The sequence below is a fragment of the Aptenodytes forsteri genome, unplaced genomic scaffold (genome assembly GCF_000699145.1).
Source record: "Aptenodytes forsteri isolate BGI_AS27 unplaced genomic scaffold, ASM69914v1 Scaffold142, whole genome shotgun sequence".
NCBI classification, from domain to species: domain Eukaryota; kingdom Metazoa; phylum Chordata; class Aves; order Sphenisciformes; family Spheniscidae; genus Aptenodytes; species Aptenodytes forsteri.
In genome coordinates, this window is record NW_008794598.1 from 3293447 (window position 1) to 3313865 (window position 20419).

The following is a 20419-nucleotide window of genomic DNA, read 5'->3' on the forward strand; positions in this document are numbered from 1 at the left end:
TTTTAACTCCCTCCCAAAAGAACGAAAAGGGCCTCGGGGAGCATGGGCGGCCGAGCCCATCGTGGCCCCGCCAGGCTGGCTCTGGGCGCTGGGGCCAGCCCCGAAGCTGGGGTGCAGCTCGAGCATCCCGCTCCTCCTCCAGCCCCTCTGGCTCAGCCCAGATTTCAGCTACAGGAACAACCCCTCCGCGCCCCAGGAGTCCTTGCCGTTTGCTTGTTTGCTAAGGATAAGATGGCATCGGCAGCCGCCCGGTCTGCCTGTTTGCTTGGATTTTTTTTCTTTTTTTTTTTTTTTCTTTTTTTGTTTTTTTGTCGTTGTTGGTTGGTTTCATTCACACGTTTCTGTTGGAGGTAGTGGCGGCGGCGGCTGTTGTTTAACCCCCATCCACTACAAACACCTCAGGCTGTTTGTGGTTTCAGTGCATTGCGCTATGCCAACGAGTAGATAGCATTGACTGGGGAGGTGGCTTCCGAGCTCTCGTTGCCTTCGGTCTCCTCTTTGTCCTTCTTCACCGTGTACTGGCCGATAAAGGAGCCGTCCTCGTTAAACTGCCCTTCGCCCCCCTCTCCATAGTCCACCAAGCTATCGTCACTCTCCTGCTGCTTTATCGTGCCGTCCAAGGAGGTCTGGCTGTTTGGCAGGGGTTTGTTGTCTTCGTCGCTGGGTAGCAGAAGACAGACAGACACAGTAAGGGTTGAGAATGGGCCTTACAACGTCCACCCAAGGTCTGGATATTCAAAAATAAATCCAGTGTGCAAATATACTGACCAGAGACCACAAACGCGGGGTGCTCTGACTGCAGACAGCAAGTCACGATGTGTCTGACACGTACGTGAAGGCGGGGAGACAGCCTCCGCGGAGGAGGCCCACAGCTGCCTGTGCAACTGGTGCTGTGGTTGGTTATTTCTGCAAGCCCGACCTTCATGCTTTTTCTTTTTAGAAAGCAATTTTTTTTTTAACCTGTATTGCATACGATGCTTAGATCAGTCCAACTGGATGTACGTTATAAATATCCTTTCCTTGTCATTGCTTATATTCTTTCTTTCTCTCAGCATTTTAGCCAACCTTGGTGTAACCTGGTTTAGTGAGGTTTGTTTCCAGATTGCCTTGCAAAAAACACGCTCGGCTGTTTAGATAGCTACATGCAATGGGGAGCACTCTCAAAGCACTGCGAGGGGGCATGTGTAGGATGCCAAGTTCTGTGCAGCTTCCAAAACTCATGGGAATTTACCTTTCCAAGCTTATTTCTGAGCATCTGAGCTTGTTTGCTCAATTCTTTATCCTTTTCTCTTTTTCACTAGAAAGATTAAGCCAGGTCACTTAAAAAAGAAAAAAGAAGTCTGACACACAGGAAAAAACCAACCCTTTAAAGAAACCCTTTTAACAAAAAAACAGGGAAAAGCTTTTTTCTCTCAGGAGGGCAAGGACTGGTATCTCGTAAATACAGACAACATTGCGTGGAGGATGAGAGTGGATTGGTATATAGAAAAATTAATTTTCATATCAACTAGTCCTTAGTTCACGTTTGATCTTACGTCCAGCATGCAAATTCTGTAATATTCCTAAAGGTATTGCATATGTACCTTAAACATTTGTCCTCCCACCTCCGTTCCTGTCTTTTTATTGTTGTTGTTTTAGCTTGGGACTCATCAGACTCGCTCCCCAGCATGGCACTCTACTCTGTTCTTTATCTTTCTTAAAATCGGTAAAAGTACTGGGCTTTGGTTGCAGCCCTTGATAGTCGGTGTCCACACGAAGGTGTTTGCCTCTCGCGAAGGCAGGAGAAACACTGTGCTTGGGCCAGGGAGCAAAATGCTCTTCAGCTGGGGAAGGCATTACATCTCTTTCATGCCATTTAATTAAAGGCATCAGCTCCCTACAGTGGGAGAGGAATTTGGTATCCCACAGTACAACACGCAGCTTTCTAATGTATTTCCTTATATCAGCACTTTGTGAATTAAGCGATAATACAAAACCAATATTTGAGGCCTTGTGTTAACTTGGCATCACAATAAAAAATAACTTGTTAGCTTTGAAAGCAGCTTCTTTCTGGAGGAAGAGAATTCAGTCTGCAAGCAGGACTGCCGGTTAGAAAGCCCAATAAATGCCAAGTAGAGAGTGGCAAAACCCAGATCCCTTTATTTGCAATATCCTTTCCCAAGGTTTGGGGTTCAGTTAAGGCTGAATCTAGAGCCAGATTTTCCCTAACGGGGGGTTTGCAGCACCAAACACCCCGGCAATGCGTTTCCCCGAACCTGCCCCCTGGTTTTACCTCTCTCCAGTACAATTTATCCTGTTAGTGCATTAGGAGGGCGAAGCAGATATTCATCAGCATCTTGATGCAATATAACCCTGTTAAAATGGATTTCTATGGGGTTTGCTGATGTGTGCATTAGAGAACCAGAGCACCCAGATGAAAACCATTTGGGAAACGTTGTCCTGAGTTGCATAAATCATTGAGAAGAGGGGGAGGCTTGAGCCGGAGGGTGGATTTTCAGGGCTGAGACAGAGTGGGCAGATTGTTTAGGATCTAGTGGTTTTTTTGCTCGTGTCCCTTGCCACCATCCCCTGGGTGTCCGGCATCAGGGCGCTGAATGCGCCGAGGGCATCGTCCCCAGGTCCAACCCTTGGCTGGTCCTGCTACACCAGGAGGCATCAGCTCCTCGAGCGTGGGGCTGGGGGGGCCTGGCTGGCGCTCGGGGGTGTCCCCAGCCCACAGAGCATTTCCAAGCAAGATGCAACTGGCTGGACGTGGGGGTACCCCCGATGCCAGCAGGAGTTAGAGGGATCTTGTTTAATGTGTTAGGTGGAGGCAGGTACATGGGAATAGGGAGGGGAAGGTATAGTTTCAGCTATAAAGAAATAAATAGCTAGAAGGAAGGAAAATAAAAAAAGCTAAATGTGCCGGACTTCTGGCAGCACGTGGTCCTACCTTTCAAGAGACCTTCATGGTCCATGTGGATAGACCAGGTGAAAAGGAGAAGAAAGAATGGGAATAAAACAGAGAGAAGCAGAAAGAGCCTGATCAGAGAGAGATATGATGAGGTCTGCATTTACAGGGGCAGTGCTAAAAACCGAAAAGAAACGTCTGCATTCCTCACGGAGCTAATTGCCTCGTTATACCAAATGGAGCCAGTATAATTGTTCAGAGCTGGATGAGCCTCATTGGCTTCCCCGAGAAAGCTAATACAGAGCAGCAGTGGATGGCGCAGGTGGGAAGCGGGCTGCTTGCCGTCAGGCTGTTCAGAAAGGGCTTGTGGTTGAAGTTCATTAGCGAGCGGCTGTAGGGAACAGCGGTCGCTGCTGGGGACCGACATGCAGCAGGACAAGGGCCAAGTGAACGGGGTCGCTCGGTTTCCCCTTCAGGCTTCTGCTGGGTTTCCATGAGTCATGCACCAGTATCACGTTATCTGTTGACAAGCCTACACCTCCCCAGGCTGCTTCGCCAGACCTCTCCTCCCCTCGCTAGGCTCAGAGGACGGCACTGTGTCCTCCTGTCTTGATGTCTGCTGAGGTGGCCCGTTTGGGGCAAGCCGGCACTGCCTGCAGCGTGTAACCTGTGCCACAGGACACTATCCTGAATTTGAACTGGAACCCAGAAGCTAAAACCACTCAACTTCCCCTTCCCAGCGGCCAGGGTTTCCAGCCGACTCCCCCACGTGCAGCTTAAACATTTGGTATAATGAGGCACAGTCACTGGCACAGAACATTGTCCAAGGATAATGGTCTCCTGCTTTGAAAATAAGCTTCTCAGCTTAGCCTCTGCTCAGGAAAACCATTATTCTGTTAGTGGAACAGAAAGATGTGACAGTATCTCTTAATTATAGGCTGCAGAGATTTGAAAGTTGCATGCACAGGGCATTAAGGATGTGAGATATGATGAGAGCATATCAGACATGCTATGTGGAGGTGGGGAGGGAAACCAATGAAGAACTCAACGTCAGCTCAGTTCCTGTCCTTGCTTGAAATACTAATTGCTACCCTCCTTGAGCCTAACATCGCAATCATTTTGCATCTTAATCAGCCAAGAGTGTTTCATATCAATCCGTCAGGTTCACCTTCCTTTCTGCCTCCTTGAGGGAAGCCTCCTATTACTTCTCCCAGGAAACCTGTTGTTCCTGAGAAGGAGGGGGCAAAGTTTATGCATTGTTGGGGGTTTTTTTTTGTTGTTGTTCTTGTCTGATTGGGGTTTTTCCCCATCTAGTCCATGGGACAGTGTGATTGAAAATGGGGGAGCATCTTGGAGCTTGGTTGTTGCCCTTCTACTGACCTCTGCCTTTAGCTTGCAACCTCTTGGGAATGGGGCTGTCAATAAAAGTTTGAGCTTCAGCTAAGCAGAAGCTGCTGTGTAGTAGGATGAAGGATTTACCCCATTCCTTCCCATTGCCTGGAAGGCAATGTCCCCTGGATGGTGCTTGGGCAGTAAATGCAGCAGTGCTGACTGTCGCAATGCTGCCAGCCGTGCCAAGAGCTTGGTTTTCCTTCTATGCAAGGCAAGTGGTCCCTGGCAATGCAGTTGCCTTAGGAGTGACGGGGGTGAGGAGGTCTTGATTGTAACCACCTCAACGGACTCTTGAGAAGCAGATCTCTGAAATCAGTGCGTACTGCCAGAAGCTCGGCTGTGGAGACCTTGTCTGAGATCCGGGTGATGGAGCTGAGCCTGTAGGGTTGTGTGTGAGTAGCTCCTGGGTGATGAGATGTTTCAGGCTTGCTACATGGTATTTACACCATCCCACAAATTTGGGAAGCAAGAGGATCCCTGTCGTGACTCAGAGCATTAAGAGGACTTGTTTTGGTCAAAGTATGGACACTAGCTGTGTAGTGTGCAGTTACGTTTATGGCTCGTATCTGTCCAAGGAGTACTGCCTGCACTTGTAAAATCATGCCTGGGAAGAGATGCGTTTGATCCGGGGCAAAGCCTGCGACAGGACCAGGCTGAGCTAATTTTTTCTCTGCTGTTCTCTGTGTCCCGGCCAGGAATCTGAAGGGAACATCCCCAGACTGCGTTTTGTATGTGGACTTGATGTAATTGCCCTGGTGTGGCTTGCCACCACTAGAAGTGATAACCAAATCTCGCAGGGAGGTGAGGAAGGTGTTGCCCCCAGGTGTTGTTTAGGGCAATAAAGAGTGGCGACCTTTTCCTACAACATGCCGCTTATTCTGGTTCCTGCTGGAGTGTATTTGTATTCTGTATCGTGCTATCAGAAGACTGGGGAGCTTTGGGCTTACGACATCCTTTGGAGAAAAAGAGTCGCTACTGAAATAGAGTTACCGTGCTACTAACAACATAAATGTGATCATGTTGAGGGCTGCAGTTGTTCTACTTCCAGTTATGTATTGTGTGCAGGCAGATATATTCATTTTGCTTCCTCTAAAGTCTTTGGCGGAACACGTGTTTCTTGTTACATCCCTTACTGAAGCATAAATAAATTCTTCCTATCTTTGCTACCTCAATTTGTAATGCTAGGAGTATCGGTAATGACACAAGGTTTAATTAACCCCTGTTTTGAAGTCAGGAGAAAAATTCCTGCTAGCCTAATTGGGCTTTGGATCCAGTTTAGATGGAAAGGTGCATTTTAATTCTTTAAAGAAAAGCAAAGTCCACTGTAGGTGCTCAAAGGGCAAGCTGGTACATCCCCGTCCTCTGTCAAGTGTGGGCAATCCAATGAGACCTGACATCGTTACCTGCTCCTGACATCGTTACCTGCTCCGGCACCTCGGGGGCAACCATTAACAGCAGCAGAGCCGTGAACGCTGCATTGCACGTGAGCAGGCTTGGGAGAGCGCTTGCCCCTTTCTGAAATAGCCTGGGAGTTTTTCTGCAGTAAAAATGGGCGCTGCTGCTCTTCAAAGGATGCCGTTTTGCGTGAAAGCAGCTGAGCGGAGGTGGGGGGAAATGGGAGCGGTTTTAGCAGAACCGCTGCGAGGCTGCGCTGCAGCCCTCAAAGGGTCTTTCTGTAGGGTTTGCCTGGGGACCTTACAGAAAAGCCTGGACTGGAATGCAGGCAGACACCCAGATCAGTACTCCTGCATGCTTTCGGGGCTGATCCAAACACAACTTCGGGCATTTCTCCCCTGGATACTCTCTTACGGGTAGGAGAGAGGCTGAGCTACAGGGTGATATACCTGAAATATCCTCAGGCTGCTTCAGAGTTTTGGTGGTTTGGTTTTTTTTTATATGTGTTAGGAGTGCCATGAAGGTTGATCTGCACCTGGTGAGAGCTGTGTCCCGGGTAGCTGATGCCAGAGTCCCAGCTCTCTGCCTGGACTGATCCTCCCAGGCTGAGACAGGGAAAGGAGGAGACCTTAGCAGCATCCTCGCAGCCTGGTTACTCTTCCAGGGTTTTAGGCGGGAAATGTTTCCTTCGGTAGAGGACTTGCAGAGGGAAGGAGGCAGGAGGAGGAAGGTGGGAGAAATAATTTAAGAGGCTGTGTGGCACCGCGGTGCTGTGGTTATGTGGAGGGGTAGCGCGGTGAGGTCTGTGATGGCTGGGAGTGGGGCTGATGGGGAGACGTGGTCGCGTGGGTACACATGCCAATGGAAGCATACCTGTAGTCAAACGACCCGTCTTCTACGTTCTTGTCTTCGGGATTTAGATGCTCATCTTTATTGTCTCGTACTGTAAACAAGCACATCCCCAACGTTCACGTTAAAAAGCAGTACAGAAGATAAAAGCTTTATGAGACAGTAACAGCAGCAGCTAGCATTGAGGCTGCCTTTGTGAAATCCCTGTGGGGTGAAGTACAGCTTTTCATTGACTCGGTAAAAAACCGGCACCTGGGAGGGCTTGCAAAGGGCTCGCACAGGGTGCTGCTGTGGTGGCACCAGGGCACAGGCCCTCCAGATAGCGAGAGAGGATGTATTAATTGGTAAATTTTCTTAAGCCTTATCTTTGCTTTGCAAAAATTTAATGAGATTTTTGCTTGAAAAGATCTTTTTCTAGATGAGGACAAGCAAATTTGCAGAGTAGAGGTTGGGTCATGCATAGCAGGAGTGTTTAGCTCCGCAGCCTAAAGCCTGCACAGCACAGAGCCCTCACCCGACCTTTAATTAACTGAAATGCTTCCCACTAATAATAGTGTTCCCACTACAGAGAAAGAAAAGCCCTTGTAATCACAAGCATCTATCTGAGAGCAATACAATTTGATTAGCCCCCAGAAGCCTGGAGATGTTTAAACCATGAGCACAAACGATTGCCATGCAACGCTCTTACCTGGATATTTCCCGCCTCTGCTCCTCTTAATGAAGCAGACGATCAACAGAATAAGGACCAGGAGAGCTATGGCACACATCAGCCCGATGAACCAGCCCTGCGTTGCGATGTCCACGTGATTCTTGGTATATGCTGGGAGGAAAATTGAAAGACAAAAAAGCTATAAGGGACAGACCGGAACCACAGAGGGAAACAGATGAATAGTGAGAGACAGTCCGCCGGTTTAGAAATTATCTTTAGCACTGCATTTGTGTGTCTATGTGTGTATTGACCAGGTTATCTGAGATCGTAGCACAGGGATCTGTGGCTTTTTTTGTTTCTTTCTCTTTTGTGGTGGTAAGTCGACTCAACGTTTTAGCAGGAGCTACAAACAGCGAAGGGTCACAACATAAAGTAAAACCTAGCGCAGACCAGTGAGAAAGGTGCCTCGCAAATAATGGCAAAAGAAGCTGGGTAACAGATTTGATCTTTCATTTACTCTGTCTGAAAACTGCCCTGGAAGCGAGAAGGTCTGAAAGAAACATGCCCAAGCGGATCCAGTCCCTGGTGTCCGGTGAGGCTGAGCAGCACCACTGGATCCAGAGGGTTGCTGAGCCCTGAAGGGCTCATTAGCAGCCTCGAGCTGGGAGAAACCTGAATCCTGCGGGGCAGCCTTGCCCAAGCTGCAGAGGAACATAAAGTAAAACCTAGCACAGACCTAGCACAAAAACCTAGCACAGTGAGAAAGGTGCATCGCAAATAATGGCAAAAGAAGCTGGGTAACAGATTTGATCTTTCATTTACTCTGTCTGAAAACTGCCCTGGAAGCGAGAAGGTCTGAAAGAAACATGCCCAAGCGGATCCAGTCCCTGGTGTCCGGTGAGGCTGAGCAGCACCACTGGATCCAGAGGGTTGCTGAGCCCTGAAGGGCTCATTAGCAGCCTCGAGCTGGGAGAAACCTGAATCCTGCGGGGCAGCCTTGCCCAAGCTGCAGAGGCGATGGGCAGTGGCTCTGCTGCCACCACCGCCGAGGTTCCTGCTGCCTTTGGGTGGCCACGGGGGGTCTCCAGGGCTGAGAGGGGACTTGTGGAAGCCCACCAAGACTTGGCCAATGCGCGAGAGGGGACACAGCGGTGGGAACAGCTCTTTGAGGAGTGACAGCTGGGTCCCAGATAGTTGAGAGGTGGTCTGATAGCACTGGAAAGTCTTTTCTCCTGGGGAAAACTCTTTTATACCACTGCTTCCAGCACCCTCACAAGGCTTTTGAATATTAATGATTAATACCAAGGAAGGAGGTGTCTTGTTCCCCAAACGATGCTCCAGCTCCTAACTGCCGTGTCCTCCCTCACGTACTCTGACTTCTTGTTTGCAGCTCCCATACACGGTCAGACAGACAAATCTGTGTCCTATAAATAGCAACGAGCTGCCATTTTCTGGCTCTCATTGACATGCACTTTGTATTCAGCAAGACAGAGCAGAGGAGAAAATAACCTTCAGCGCAGCAGGGGGGCTAAATTTAACCAGACTGCAGTGCAAACAGAGGTAGGTATTCCTGGCAGGAACGCGGGAGATCTGAGCTGGATGGGATTGAGTTGGGATTTAGCGGGCGTTTGCCTGAAACGGGCAGGACTGTGCAGCGAGCATCCTTTTGTGGTGCCCATGTGACAAAAAACAAGATGGTGCTTACAAAGAAAGCATAAAAGATAGCCCTCTGTTAATGTATGCTGAATGAAAGGCTCACGTAAAAGAGACAACTTTAAAAATGGGTCGAATTGGCAAACTTTGCTAACCCACGCTATTTTAGGGCTGTAAGCGCGTACTTATTCCATCAAAATTGAACCCAAGAGAAGAGTTGCTTTCCTTAGGATGAAATCTAAGCCACGTTGTCAGCAGATAAGTGCAGCCAAACTGTGACAAGGAAATTCACAGATAAAAGAGGAGAACGACGAGAAAGAGTACCATTTGCTAAGAAGTTATGTCGGATGCTGAACACTCTATTTTTGTGAGCGGCACCGGGCTCCTGGGGAAGCCGGGTGGAAGTAGCTGCCTAATGGTGCCTTGGCTCCTTTTTGCTGCTTTTCCCTCTAACGCTGCCACATTTAATATTTACCTTTAGTGCAACCTGAGCTACATAGTCTTTGAAGATGCACTTTTTATGATGGAGAGAATGAGATTATAACGGAGTGGAGCTGAGGACTGGATTCAATTAGTTGAGTGCTTGGGGAGGAAAGGGGAAGGAAGCTTTACTGGAGAGCTTTGAAATGGAAAAAGATTGTATTAGCAGTCCTGATGGGATGGGATTTCTACAGAAACCAACGCTAGGGGAGAAATAAGGGGGTCTTCAAAGTGCGAAATGCAAAAGCAGCCTGAGAGGTGGGTTTCACACCACCCATGTGGGTTGGGGCTGAGTTTTACGGGGAGGGAGGATTTTGAGTACCAAGTCACCAGGGGATCTTGCAGTAGGATTGTGGCACTGCCTATCGCCAAGGTAGAGGTATAATTGCCATCCTTCCCAAAAAAGCAACACGTGACAACAAAATTATAGCCACAGCAATCTTGTATTTAGAGTAAACGAGTGACTGTCATTGCAGCATTCAGAAAGAGAAGATTAAGTACATGGCTGTCAGAGAGGATGTTTTGATTTGCTTTAAGGTAAGGCCAACATCAAGGGGAAACAGTGGAAAGCAGCTGTGTAATCGAACAGCTATTGACTTGAAATGCAACTGCAGTGACTTTTTTTTTTTAGATTAATTATAATTCTGTGGCAGAAAACATGTTACCAAACAGTCATAGTTTATATGCCAGTAGCAAAGCTGGCTCTGTTCCACCAACAGAAGATCAGCAAAATTTTTGTCTGTCTTTGTAAAGCAGACCATTGGGTATGTAAAGTCTCACTAGCTCCAGCCCTGCATGATCCTCTTCCCAGTGTTTGTACAGGCTGGGGAATTTTTATTTATTTATTTATTTATTTTAAATTAGAAGACCTCTTTATATTAAGCTGTTTGTAGTTTTGAAGTGTCCTTTACTGCTGGAAGCAACTCTGTTGGGTTATTGAGCTGTCGGTTAATCAGAAGCAAAGTCAGAGGGCAGTATCCTGCAGCCACAGTGCAGGTGAACTACTTATTTATCTCCCCTCAAACTGAAGAAACCTTTAGAATAGCTATTTGCAAAACATTAAAACACAAACCCCACAAAAAAACCGAACAGTGCTTTTTTGTCAAAAGCATTCCTCATGGCATATGATTGTCAGCGGGGGCTGAACACTCGTGTCAGCAGTATCCAGCCAGCAAAGAAATAGATCTGCAGCATTTCTGCATGCAGGGACGGCGATAGCTCTGTGCATCCCACAGTGACAGGGCTCGGGTCACCACTCGGCCTCTATCACAGGGACAAAGGTGGCCCCATCCTTTAGTCTCAATGACAATATCAGTAGAAACCCCTCAATTACAGAAAATAGATATGCCGAGACTGCCAGCATCAATCAGCCAAGGATATTACTTTCTTTTCTCTTCCTTTCTAATGATTCCTGCCCTTTGGTGTCCGTTGGGCAGGGGGCTGCCCCCGCTCCCCTTAGATCCCCAAGTGGGTGAAAGCAGGCGAGAAAAGAAAAGAGACGGGTCCGGATTGGGAAACAGTTAGGAATAGTTGGGAAATAGTGTCCAGAAAGGCACGTTGCGTGGGATGGGTTTGGGGGCCTGTCAAGCTGGTGGTGATTTCTGAGACAGGGGAGGGGTCCAGAAGCAGAAGCGAAATTGGGAGTGCAACATTGCAGCTGGAGCTCTCCTGGAGAGAGCCTGACCACCCTCCGAGTTGAAGCTCTTTTACTTGTCTGGGGTCAGAATCAGCCTCTGCAATGTAGGAACAGGCTGGGAGCCCAGGGAGTCGAACCCTGCAGACAGTTTGCGTGTCTGCGAGCCGAGTCCTGCCAGAGCAAAACTGTGAAAACTCCTGAGGCGAGGCAGCCGCCCCGCGTGACACGTACAGCAGCGGAGTGATGGGGAAAAACCCCGGTGAAAATAAATCCTTTCTGAAAAGACGACCCTCTGCAAAGCCGCGCATGTTCCAGGGGCTGCTGTGCTGTGGATTTGACCACATCACAGGGCGGCAGAGCAGTCTGAGGAGGCACATCGGACTTCGGCGCGGGGCAGAGGCAGGACAGAGCCAAGGTCAGCGCTCGCTGCTTATTTCTCAGTGTTGGGCAGCATTAGACATGCAGAAATAGCAGCAGTTGCCATCTGTCCCTATGTCATCTTAGCACATCAGAGAATTACTCGGCGGCATTACGGCTTGCCAAATTTTTGGACACCAAATACAATGTGCATAGGGGGTGCGGGGAGAGCTGCTGCTCCCCACCTCCCCCTGCAGCACTCCCTTGCTGTGAATTACATTTTCCTTTTGCACTTCTCAGCAAAGAGACTGGTAAGTGCTTTCCATTCCATGGCTGGATCTGAGCAAAATAATTTTAGTTCTTTGAAAATCACAGCCTCTACCTATTACATCTGTCAGTGTGGGCTGCTCCAGTGTTGCTTGCTCCTTGGTTTTTCAGCTAAGTGTTTAGACCCGCGCTTTGACAGGCGTTGTGCACAGATTCCTATGGCAAAACCCCCAGGTGAATACAAGGGAAGTTACGGCTGTTTTGATTTACTGAAACTCATTGAGTGTGAACGGTGAAGTTTTATAAAAGCATAAAGCCCAATTCAGTGCCTGTGGAAGTCAATAAGGGTATTTCTCTGGCATTCGGTGGGCAGAGCAGGAAGCCCATAATTAGAAAGCTGTAAAAATCACTCAGGTGCTAAACCTGGAAAATTGCTTGTGCAATTAAATGGGAAGTTGCCAGAGGAAACGTACCTGGAGGATGAAAAGCCCTATGCGCGTGCCACAGGTGACTCTGACCGAGGTCTTCTGCAAACACCGTGTTCCACCTCCTCCCAGTCCTGCCCCTCGCCTGCATCCCGTCACCACTATCTCTCCGCCTGCCCCTCTGCTCCCGTAACTGCGCCGTAACCTGGAGCCAGACGCGTGCACGCTCTCCGGGACCAAAGCAACCGCCACGAGTAGCGACGCGCGTGTGAAAAGTGCAAACACACAGTGGCAGGGCTTTAAGCAGAGCCGCATGACATCATGAGCGTGTTCTCTACCCTCCTTAAAGACCCTTTCCTTCAAAGGGCTCCCCATCCCCTCCTGGGGGTCTCCTTCTCCGCGCAATGCGGAGCGACCTCCCGGCGATGCTGGGGGCGGCTCTTTAATAAGGGCAGAGATGCAGGGGCTGCCGGGGGGGGTGGATGAGGGTTGTTCCATGCAGTCATGGTCAAACCACCTCCCGCCACCACGCGAATGACGTCGGCGGTGATGGATGTGACATGCTTTGGAAACGCACCCCGCGGCGGGGCTGAAGCCCGTCTCACCTGAGCTGGTGGTAAAGGTTATGTACGAGTGTTCGCTGGGGCTAGACCATATGGGGAACACCCACAGCTTGTACATCATTCCCGGCGTCAGATTCGCCAGCTGCACAGAGGAAGGGGTCTGAGCTTTAACAGGGATAGATTTCTCTGTCTTGTTACCTGAGAAACAGAAACCGCACATCAAACCCAGCCGCAGGAGGCTCGGAGAGATTACTGTGTTGACACTGCAGGCAATGCATTATACTGTCCCTAGCCGCTGAGCAGAAATAATACAGCTTGATGGTCAAGGAGCTATTAATGGCTTAGTGATTATTACTCACTGAGAATATAAGAAAAATCAGTGATGCAGGAACATGGTGTGGGTTTTGCTGCATCCCTGCTTGCCGTACTGGAAAAAAATACCGGTAGCTATTCGGATCTCTTCCTTCTTTTAAGACCCAATAGGTCCTTTATCTGCCCAGCCTCAGGTCTGGATATTTGGGTATTTACCGCAAAAGGTCTGGAATTTGCCTGGTCCCGCTCAGCTGGGTGAAGGTGCTACAGGAACTTGGTAAAGGAGCCAATTCTTGTGCTTTTGGGAGTGTTACCTGTGCACCAGTTTTGCTGGTAGGTTAAGGAGGCTTTGAATGAGCTGGACGTTGCATTAAATGTGCTGCAAGACTGCTCGCCCCAGCTGGCAGATTGCTGCTTTTGGGGGCAAGAAGGGTCTAGCCCTTCAGCTCAAGGAGGGATGCTTGCGGGTTGATTGCTCCCAGGCTCTGTCCAAGGATGATCTGTTCTTTGCACTGTGCCGGGAATCATTTGGTGATGAGCTTAATGCTGAGCATTAAACCACTGAATTCTAAGAAAGCCTGCAGCGGGGCTTTGGTTTGTGGCTCTGGAGTTGTGCGCCTCTGAGTTCATGGAGTGCTGCGGGGAAGGAGAAGTGTGGCTTTGAGGCCAAAAGCACGCTGCTTGCTTCAAATGCCACCAGAAAGGGAGGAGAGCCATGGCTGTTGGGAAGGGCTGAAATCTCTGAGATTTCCTCCCTCTCGGCCGGGTCCTGATGAGGGTGTCCCAAGGCATTGCTGCTGCTGCAGCCCATCCCGAGCGCAGACTCAGCACGTGGGCTCTGGAAGGGCATCGCCTGTGCTTTGTGCTTCCCGGTGACGGGGAAAAAACCAGGGCTGGCGGCAGGTGGTTTGGGAGCTGGGCTGCTTGGCATTTAGGGCTTGGAAAGCTGATGTGTATCCTGAATTATGGAAACCAGTTCAGAAGGGGGAAGGCTGAGCACAGCACAGCCCACGCTGCCTAACAAAGCCCTGCAGGCTGCGGAGCGAGACCAGGCACTGGCTGCGCATTAGAAATTGTTTCAAGGAGAAAGCAAGGTTCTCTCTTAAACGATGTTGTAAATAACCAAAAGTGGTTTGCTGTTAATGATTACGCCTAGTTGGTTTATTTTAAATGCCGATATAAGACCAGCATACCAGATGATGTGAGGGCTGAAATAGCTGGGAAATAAAGTCAGAGATAAGCAGTAGTCATCACTGCCTATCTATAAAAAAACCCCAACCAACCAACAACATGTAAACATCTTTTCTAAACAAGCACTAAAACCCGAGATACTGGCTTTGAGTTCCCAGACTAAGTACATAGCCTTACAATTTTAAGAGACAGTGATATCTGATACGACAGGAGGTTTGGGATCATAGATGATTCTGCCAACTCCAGGTTCAAGAAGCCCGTCTTCAAAGGCATTTAAAACCGCTCTCCAATTTCTGTAGGTTTCATTCGTTTTCCCTTAAAGTTTTGGCCCCTTTCATATATAGATATATAAGGCTCTGTACGTTGTGACCACATACAGCCCAGCTCCATGAACAGTTCACAAATGGACAGCCTTGCTCATCTATGTTTCACAAACATCTCGCGACAGTCGGTGCAAGGAGGGGGAATCGCTTGTGAATCACCAGGATTAGCTCCGGTGCACTCTAAACAGCCATGACCATGACCTGCCTTTTCCTCCTCCCCCATCCTCCGCGTGGCCACAGAGCATCATTCCACACACAGTAATTAAGACCGAGTAATAGGTTGCAACCGTGGGAGCTGGCAGGATCTCTAATGGCATCACCACCCTATAGAGTCCCCACGCGATCTGATGCTTACTGGTGATATACTTAACCACAAAGTCAGTTCCTGCAGAGTAATTGTGGCTCCAGGTGATGTTTGCCCAGTTACTATTAGCCATAGCTCTTATGTCCCATATGGACGATCCATTGGTGGCTGGTGGACAGGTTAGAACAGGAGTTAGTATTTTGGATTATACGCGAACAAGACCTCATCTAGCATCTGGTGTTGGTAAAACCTTACAAAATCATTCCTGAAGTTAATGCTTTGCTCTCAACCTACGAGCGTGCCTAAGGACGTATCTGTTCCGTTCAAGATCCTTAACTGTAAACTTTTGGGGAAGTTTGGTAGCAGAAGCTCATTGCGTATTGGTGTTTAAGTCCAGCTGCACTCAGCTTATCTTTGGAGTCTGAAGACTTCTGTGGCACATCCCTGAGGATTTCGGTCAGCAGGGAAATCTCCTGGCTAAACTCGTGCCCGAACGGACGCGGGAGATGCGTGCGTGAGTGCACACGGACTCACTGCCACAACCAAGAAGGAAAGACCGGGAGAGAATATTGTCATGTTACTGGGGCTAGAGACAGCCAGCGGGGCAATGAAGTCACTCGTTTCTGATTTTGAAGTTAAGGATTGTCGACGTTGCTTTGGAGAGCGGATGAACTTCATTTCTAGCGAAGTAGAGCTAATCCACTACTTTAGTGTGCGTTTAAGTGATGTCAGATAAGTTACACCTTGAGTTTGTTATTATGGTTGTTATTATTTACTTCAGGGTGTAGCTCAGGTTTTGGTTTGACAAAATACAGATTAATGACTCCAGTCCCTGGGATGAGGCCAGCTATGCGCCTTTTAGGAAATTGCAAGGACCTGATGCTGTGGGGTCAGGGATGTGACCTAGAATCCCTCTTACACGTACAGCCTGCGCTGCCACGCAGTTGCCCTGTCTGCCCGCATTATGGCTCAGCCTCTTCCCTCGTGTCCCCGGGGTGGTTCGGGACACGCACGGTTCCTCTTGCAGCTCCTCTTTTCCTCCCGTCTCCTCTCCCTGCTCTGTGGCAGTGCGTGCCTCACCACTTAATTGCCTATTTTCAATTAGCAACCTTTTCCCGTGTAGTCATTTAATAGTGACTGTGTTGTGTTAGCGATCTTGCTTCGTTACTAAGACCTCATATACAGCGATGAAGCTGCATCTGCGTATCTTGCACCGGTTTTTAAGCCGATTTTGTTTTGGCAGTGCAGCTCCCTGTGTGCTTTCCCTTGACTTGCAGTTAGCAGCTCCTCCGGCTGGGGAGGTGTGTGGTGCCACAGGCTGGAACACAAATGCACATTTCTTAGTTCAGGTCTGTGTCTTTAATAGGCAAATTAGTGCAGAGCAGGAAACGTGCTGCTGATTCGCAAATCTGTTTTACTGCGGAGCATCAGGTGGAGCCTGGTCCTCCCAGCATATGTTTTTGGTGGTTTTTTCAGCCATCCTGAGCTAATCTCATGCAAGAATTATAAAGAAAAGGGGTCTGAACTGCTTTAATCAATTCCTTGAGTTAAATGGGTGTCAACTTTGATGTTCATTACTATTATCTCCTTTCCCTCTTTGTGAAGAGTTAACAAGGATTTCTGTAGCTTTTGCACTTGCGTTTTTGAGTGTATGCTATCAGCTAGATAACTGAACTCTTTTGATTGCGTTCCCTTTTGCTACTAGTTTGATTTATTTTTTAATAACCTGAATATGACTATGCATAATTATTTATTAACTGTAGATACCATTATAGCAGTGTTTTAAAAACAAGGCTCAGCAAGATACATCTCTCTGTATCTATCAGTAAAAGACACACAGTAGAGACCATTCCTCCACCAAAACAGAGTTTGATCACCCCGTTCTAGCTGATTGCATGAGAAGTTTATCTTGACCTAATAAATACCTGGCACACACCTGCGTGTTGTAACTTAAACACTTCCCCAGCTCTCCTGTCGGCTATGGCTAGGTGACATTGCAAAGAGCAGTAGCATAAACCAAAAGACTCGTATAAATGATGACAGGTCTCTTAGCTAACAGTTGATGTGCTAAATTTGAAGTGACATCTTCTATAATAGTAACAGAACCCCTTTTTAATGGCAATAAGATACGAGATAATACTTTTGAGAGCTTTTGTAGGGTCTTCCACCTCCTTCCCAAACACTGAAGCTAACTCAGCATCGTGACACCCCGGGGAGGGCTGTGTTATCCCTGAGACTGAGACCGGGAGGGTGGCACAGAGGCCACCAGACCCCCAAATTGCCGGGAGCCGCTTGTGCACCTCGATTCCTGAGCCTGTGCCAGGCTCCGGCTCCTCACAAAGCCATTCCCAAAGCGCGGGATGTCTTAAATTTTGCCTGTGCCTGTTATTAATCCTTGCTCTGAGCAAGATGCGGGGAAGGTCCCAGTAGGGTTAGAGGGGTTAGAGGAAAAGGAAAGCGCAGTACCCAACTCCTGCTTTGTGGTGGCTGCCGGAGCCCTCTCTGTAGCTGTTGTAGTGCTTGCGACGGTGGTGGCGGGTAGAGTGGTGGCGGCTGTGGTGGTGGTGGTAGTTGTGTCGGTAGTTGTGGTAGTTGTGGTGGTGGTAGTTGTGTCGGTGGTGGTAGTTGTGTCGGTGGTGGTGGTGGTAGTTGGGGTTGTTGTAGTACTGGTTAGACCGATTGTAGTTGGAGGCAACTCAGTTGCAGCTGGGGGAGGGAAACACTGGCTTTTTAGACGAGGTGACATCTCCTCAGGGCTTGCACTCGCCATCCCCGACGGCTGGACGTGCAGGCACACGAGAGAAAGCAGAGCAGCACAGCACAGAGGCGGGGCGGGCTGGGGGGGGGGAGGCAGCAAACAGCACCGGGAAACACGAGGCCGAACCGCTTTTCCCGTCCCCGTGCGGGGACGGCCACACGCCCAGCCGAGGGGCAGGGAGCGATGCTGGGGGCGAAGAGGGGCAGCAAGCCGGGGGCTGCCCCCGGCAAGGTGCTCCCTCACCGCCTGCACCCACGGTTTGATCCCTTTCCCAGCGCCGAACGACCTGCTTCTCTTTTGCCTTTGCTCTGCCGCCGGTGCCCCCCACCACCCTGGGCTTAAATTGCATGGGAGGGCATGGAAGGAGGAAAGTGAGGGGTGTTTGGGGGATGCGCAGGGCAGGCTGTCCTTGCCCCATCATCCCCCCGCGCAGAACTGCGCTGAGAGCACTCAGGGCTCCCTGAAATAAGAAACAGGGTTTATCTCTTAAGAAAACATAATAATCCCATTTGTCGTGGGCCAGGCAAGCCACAGTTACATTAATTCAGCAGCCCCTGGACTACACCTCCAGCATTTTTGAGCTGCCAATTCAGCCTGCGGCTTCTCAGCTGTTTCCTTCCTGGCTCGTCTCTGTACTGATACTGCAGTCTGGTGATGGAGCGGCTTTAGCATTAATGTGGATTTTAGCTCCTTGGTGAGTGATTGATGGTACTTTGCCATCGTTGCCCCTCACAATTTACATTTAAATTAGGACAAAGGGGTTGGCACACCCCAAGCTGTCCAGGGGGAAAGTCTGAGCAATTTGTTTTCTAAATAGCCCCCCCCATCCACATCTCACCTGTGCTGTATTTCCAGAGCAAAGGGGTAAATGTGCACTTTACGCACACACCCCGCAGTGTGGCTCCTGAACACCACCAAAGGAGAGTGCATTGGCTTGGGCCTGAAAACCTGCCAGAGAGGGTCCTGAACACCACCAAAGGAGGGTGCATTGGCTTGGGCCTGAAAACCTGCCAGCAGAAAATGCAGCTGAAATGCTGCTTAAACTACCTAGGGTAAATGAGCAGAGATTTACCCTGTGATGCTTGCATTAGATTATATTTACTTACTCTTACTGTAGATCAAGGGATTACAAATCCCCCTGTTAGGCAAATGAAACCGGCTATTTTAAATATCACCCACAAACAAGAATAGCTCTAGGAAAATACTTTAAAAGGTGTCCCAGAACCAAGCCAGGGCTTGCTTTTTCACCAAGTCCATCCCCAAGGAGGGCCAGCCCCTAAAACCTCAGCCCTTACAGAAATCCAAAAGCAGGGAAGAGCAGTAGGTCACTCAGTCCATCTCCCTACCGACCGCAGCTGCAATAAAACCACAGTTACCGGCACGTCCCGAAAACACCAGCCCACCCCAACATGTGCCCGGAGAGCAGCGCGTCCTCTCCGCGGTGGTACCAACGCAGCATCGCAGCCAGCCTCATGCAGCAGTGCAGCCACCGAAATAAAGCACCCTCCTGGCACAGCCCAGTGGAGATGGTGGTGACAGGGAGGGGGGACCCAGCCTGGGTGGGAAATGGCACGGCTTTGTCCTCGGGTGTTTGTAGTGTAGCAAAGCCCTCTCCAACCTGACCCAGCCGCGGCAATAGGGGTGTTGGGGGGTTTGCTGTTCTGCGTTTCTTTCACTCGGTTACTGATCGAGGGCTTTGCTCTGTCCTGAGGCTATAAGTTACAAAAGCCTTTCTTGGGTTGAGAACTATTAACATCCATCTTTGCTGATTTATAGCGGTTTTTTGGAAGGTTAAGAGATTAGTGTCACTAGGTTAATATCACCATTAACCCGATTAAGCTGCAGCTCCTGAATAGGTTTGCAATGTACACGATCAAACAGCACCGTAGACACTAGTTATTAGCTAACGCAGTCTCAGGGTTTCCCCTGTGAATCCCTGGCTCCCCTCTAAGAAAAATAGGACCCAACAAGGCACAAAAAGCAACTTGCTGAAAGGCTGGAGCTGGTGGGAAACCTAGTACAACCCCCAGCTCCCAGGCCTGTTACACGGCTCTGCATCATGCCTCTCCCGCACAGCACCTTCGAGGACTGTCTGCATCACCTAGCACTGATGTAGCAGCTTTAGCAGGAGAGATTCAGCATTAATGCTCCTCTGGACGCTGGATGGGAAGAGATGATTAGCTGGGATAAGTCAAAGCTTCGCTATCTCTCGTGTAGGGTATAATCTTTATGTAATACATGCAGATACACACGCACGCAGGTGAAGCTGCAGTGCCAAGACCCTCCTGGATGCTGCATTGACCGAAGCAGTTCAGCGTTGGTCTGAGCTGTGCTGCTCAGCTCTGGCTGACAGTGATGGCAGGCAGGATTTGCCCACACCTCTCCAGCACTCTGGTGGAAGCGATCCCCGAGAGCAGGGCTATCACATCGCATCAGGATAATGCGGGCTCCCTCCCGAGCCGGGTCCCTGCGTGAGGTCGAGGAGGGGGTGTTGGCACTGGGGATAAAAATGATCCTGGCAGGACTTAGGAACAGGTAAAAAGTGGGATCGGGTGAGTCTGGAAAGCAATAGTTCAGAGAGGGGAGGATGGGGAGAGCGTCTATGGGCAGCACCGTGCTGCAGGATGGGACCGGGCGGTGAGAAGGCGGCACTGCGGCCGGCCAGGGCTCCCGCGGGCGTGGGGGGATTTAGTCGTAAGCTGCCCCGGGATTCAAAGCTACCGCCTTATTTGTGTTTGAATAAGAAATGTATGCGGGAGAAAAGCTCAGCTGGGAGATTTGGGGGAGAGAAGATAAGGGGCATTTTCTGGGCTTTGAAATCCATCCCCTAATGAGAGCTGATTTCAGTCTGGGGGGAGATAAAGGCGGTCTTTGACAGAGATCAGAGCGCTCCGGCGTCCCCCGAAGAAAAGGGTACCCCGCCACGGGGGAGCGGCAGGGAGCATCCTGCGTGGGGCCGTGGCCCCTCCCCGGGA

The 20419-nt window shown here is 49.6% G+C and overlaps 1 protein-coding gene across 7 annotated transcripts in view; it reads right to left on the reverse strand.

Annotated features, from left to right (window-relative positions):
- Nucleotides 1–317: 317 nt before the first annotated feature.
- The window catches only part of NFASC (neurofascin), a 55070-nt gene continuing 34968 nt past the window's right edge, over nt 318–20419 (reverse strand). For 2 of the 7 annotated variants that reach the window (XM_009272788.2, XM_009272792.2), the window contains exons 23-25: nt 7215–7346; nt 6551–6620; nt 362–660 (exon numbers count right to left, since the gene is read on the reverse strand). In XM_009272788.2, the coding sequence (XP_009271063.1) occupies nt 429–660; nt 6551–6620; nt 7215–7346 (434 nt within the window). In that variant the 3' untranslated portion in view covers nt 362–428. Of the gene's footprint in view, nt 661–2932; nt 2945–6550; nt 6621–7214; nt 7347–12598; nt 12755–14737; nt 14855–17152; nt 17393–20419 lie in introns of all 7 variants that reach the window. The other 5 variants (XM_009272787.2, XM_009272786.2, XM_009272789.2 and 2 more) reach the window with 5 other exon arrangements.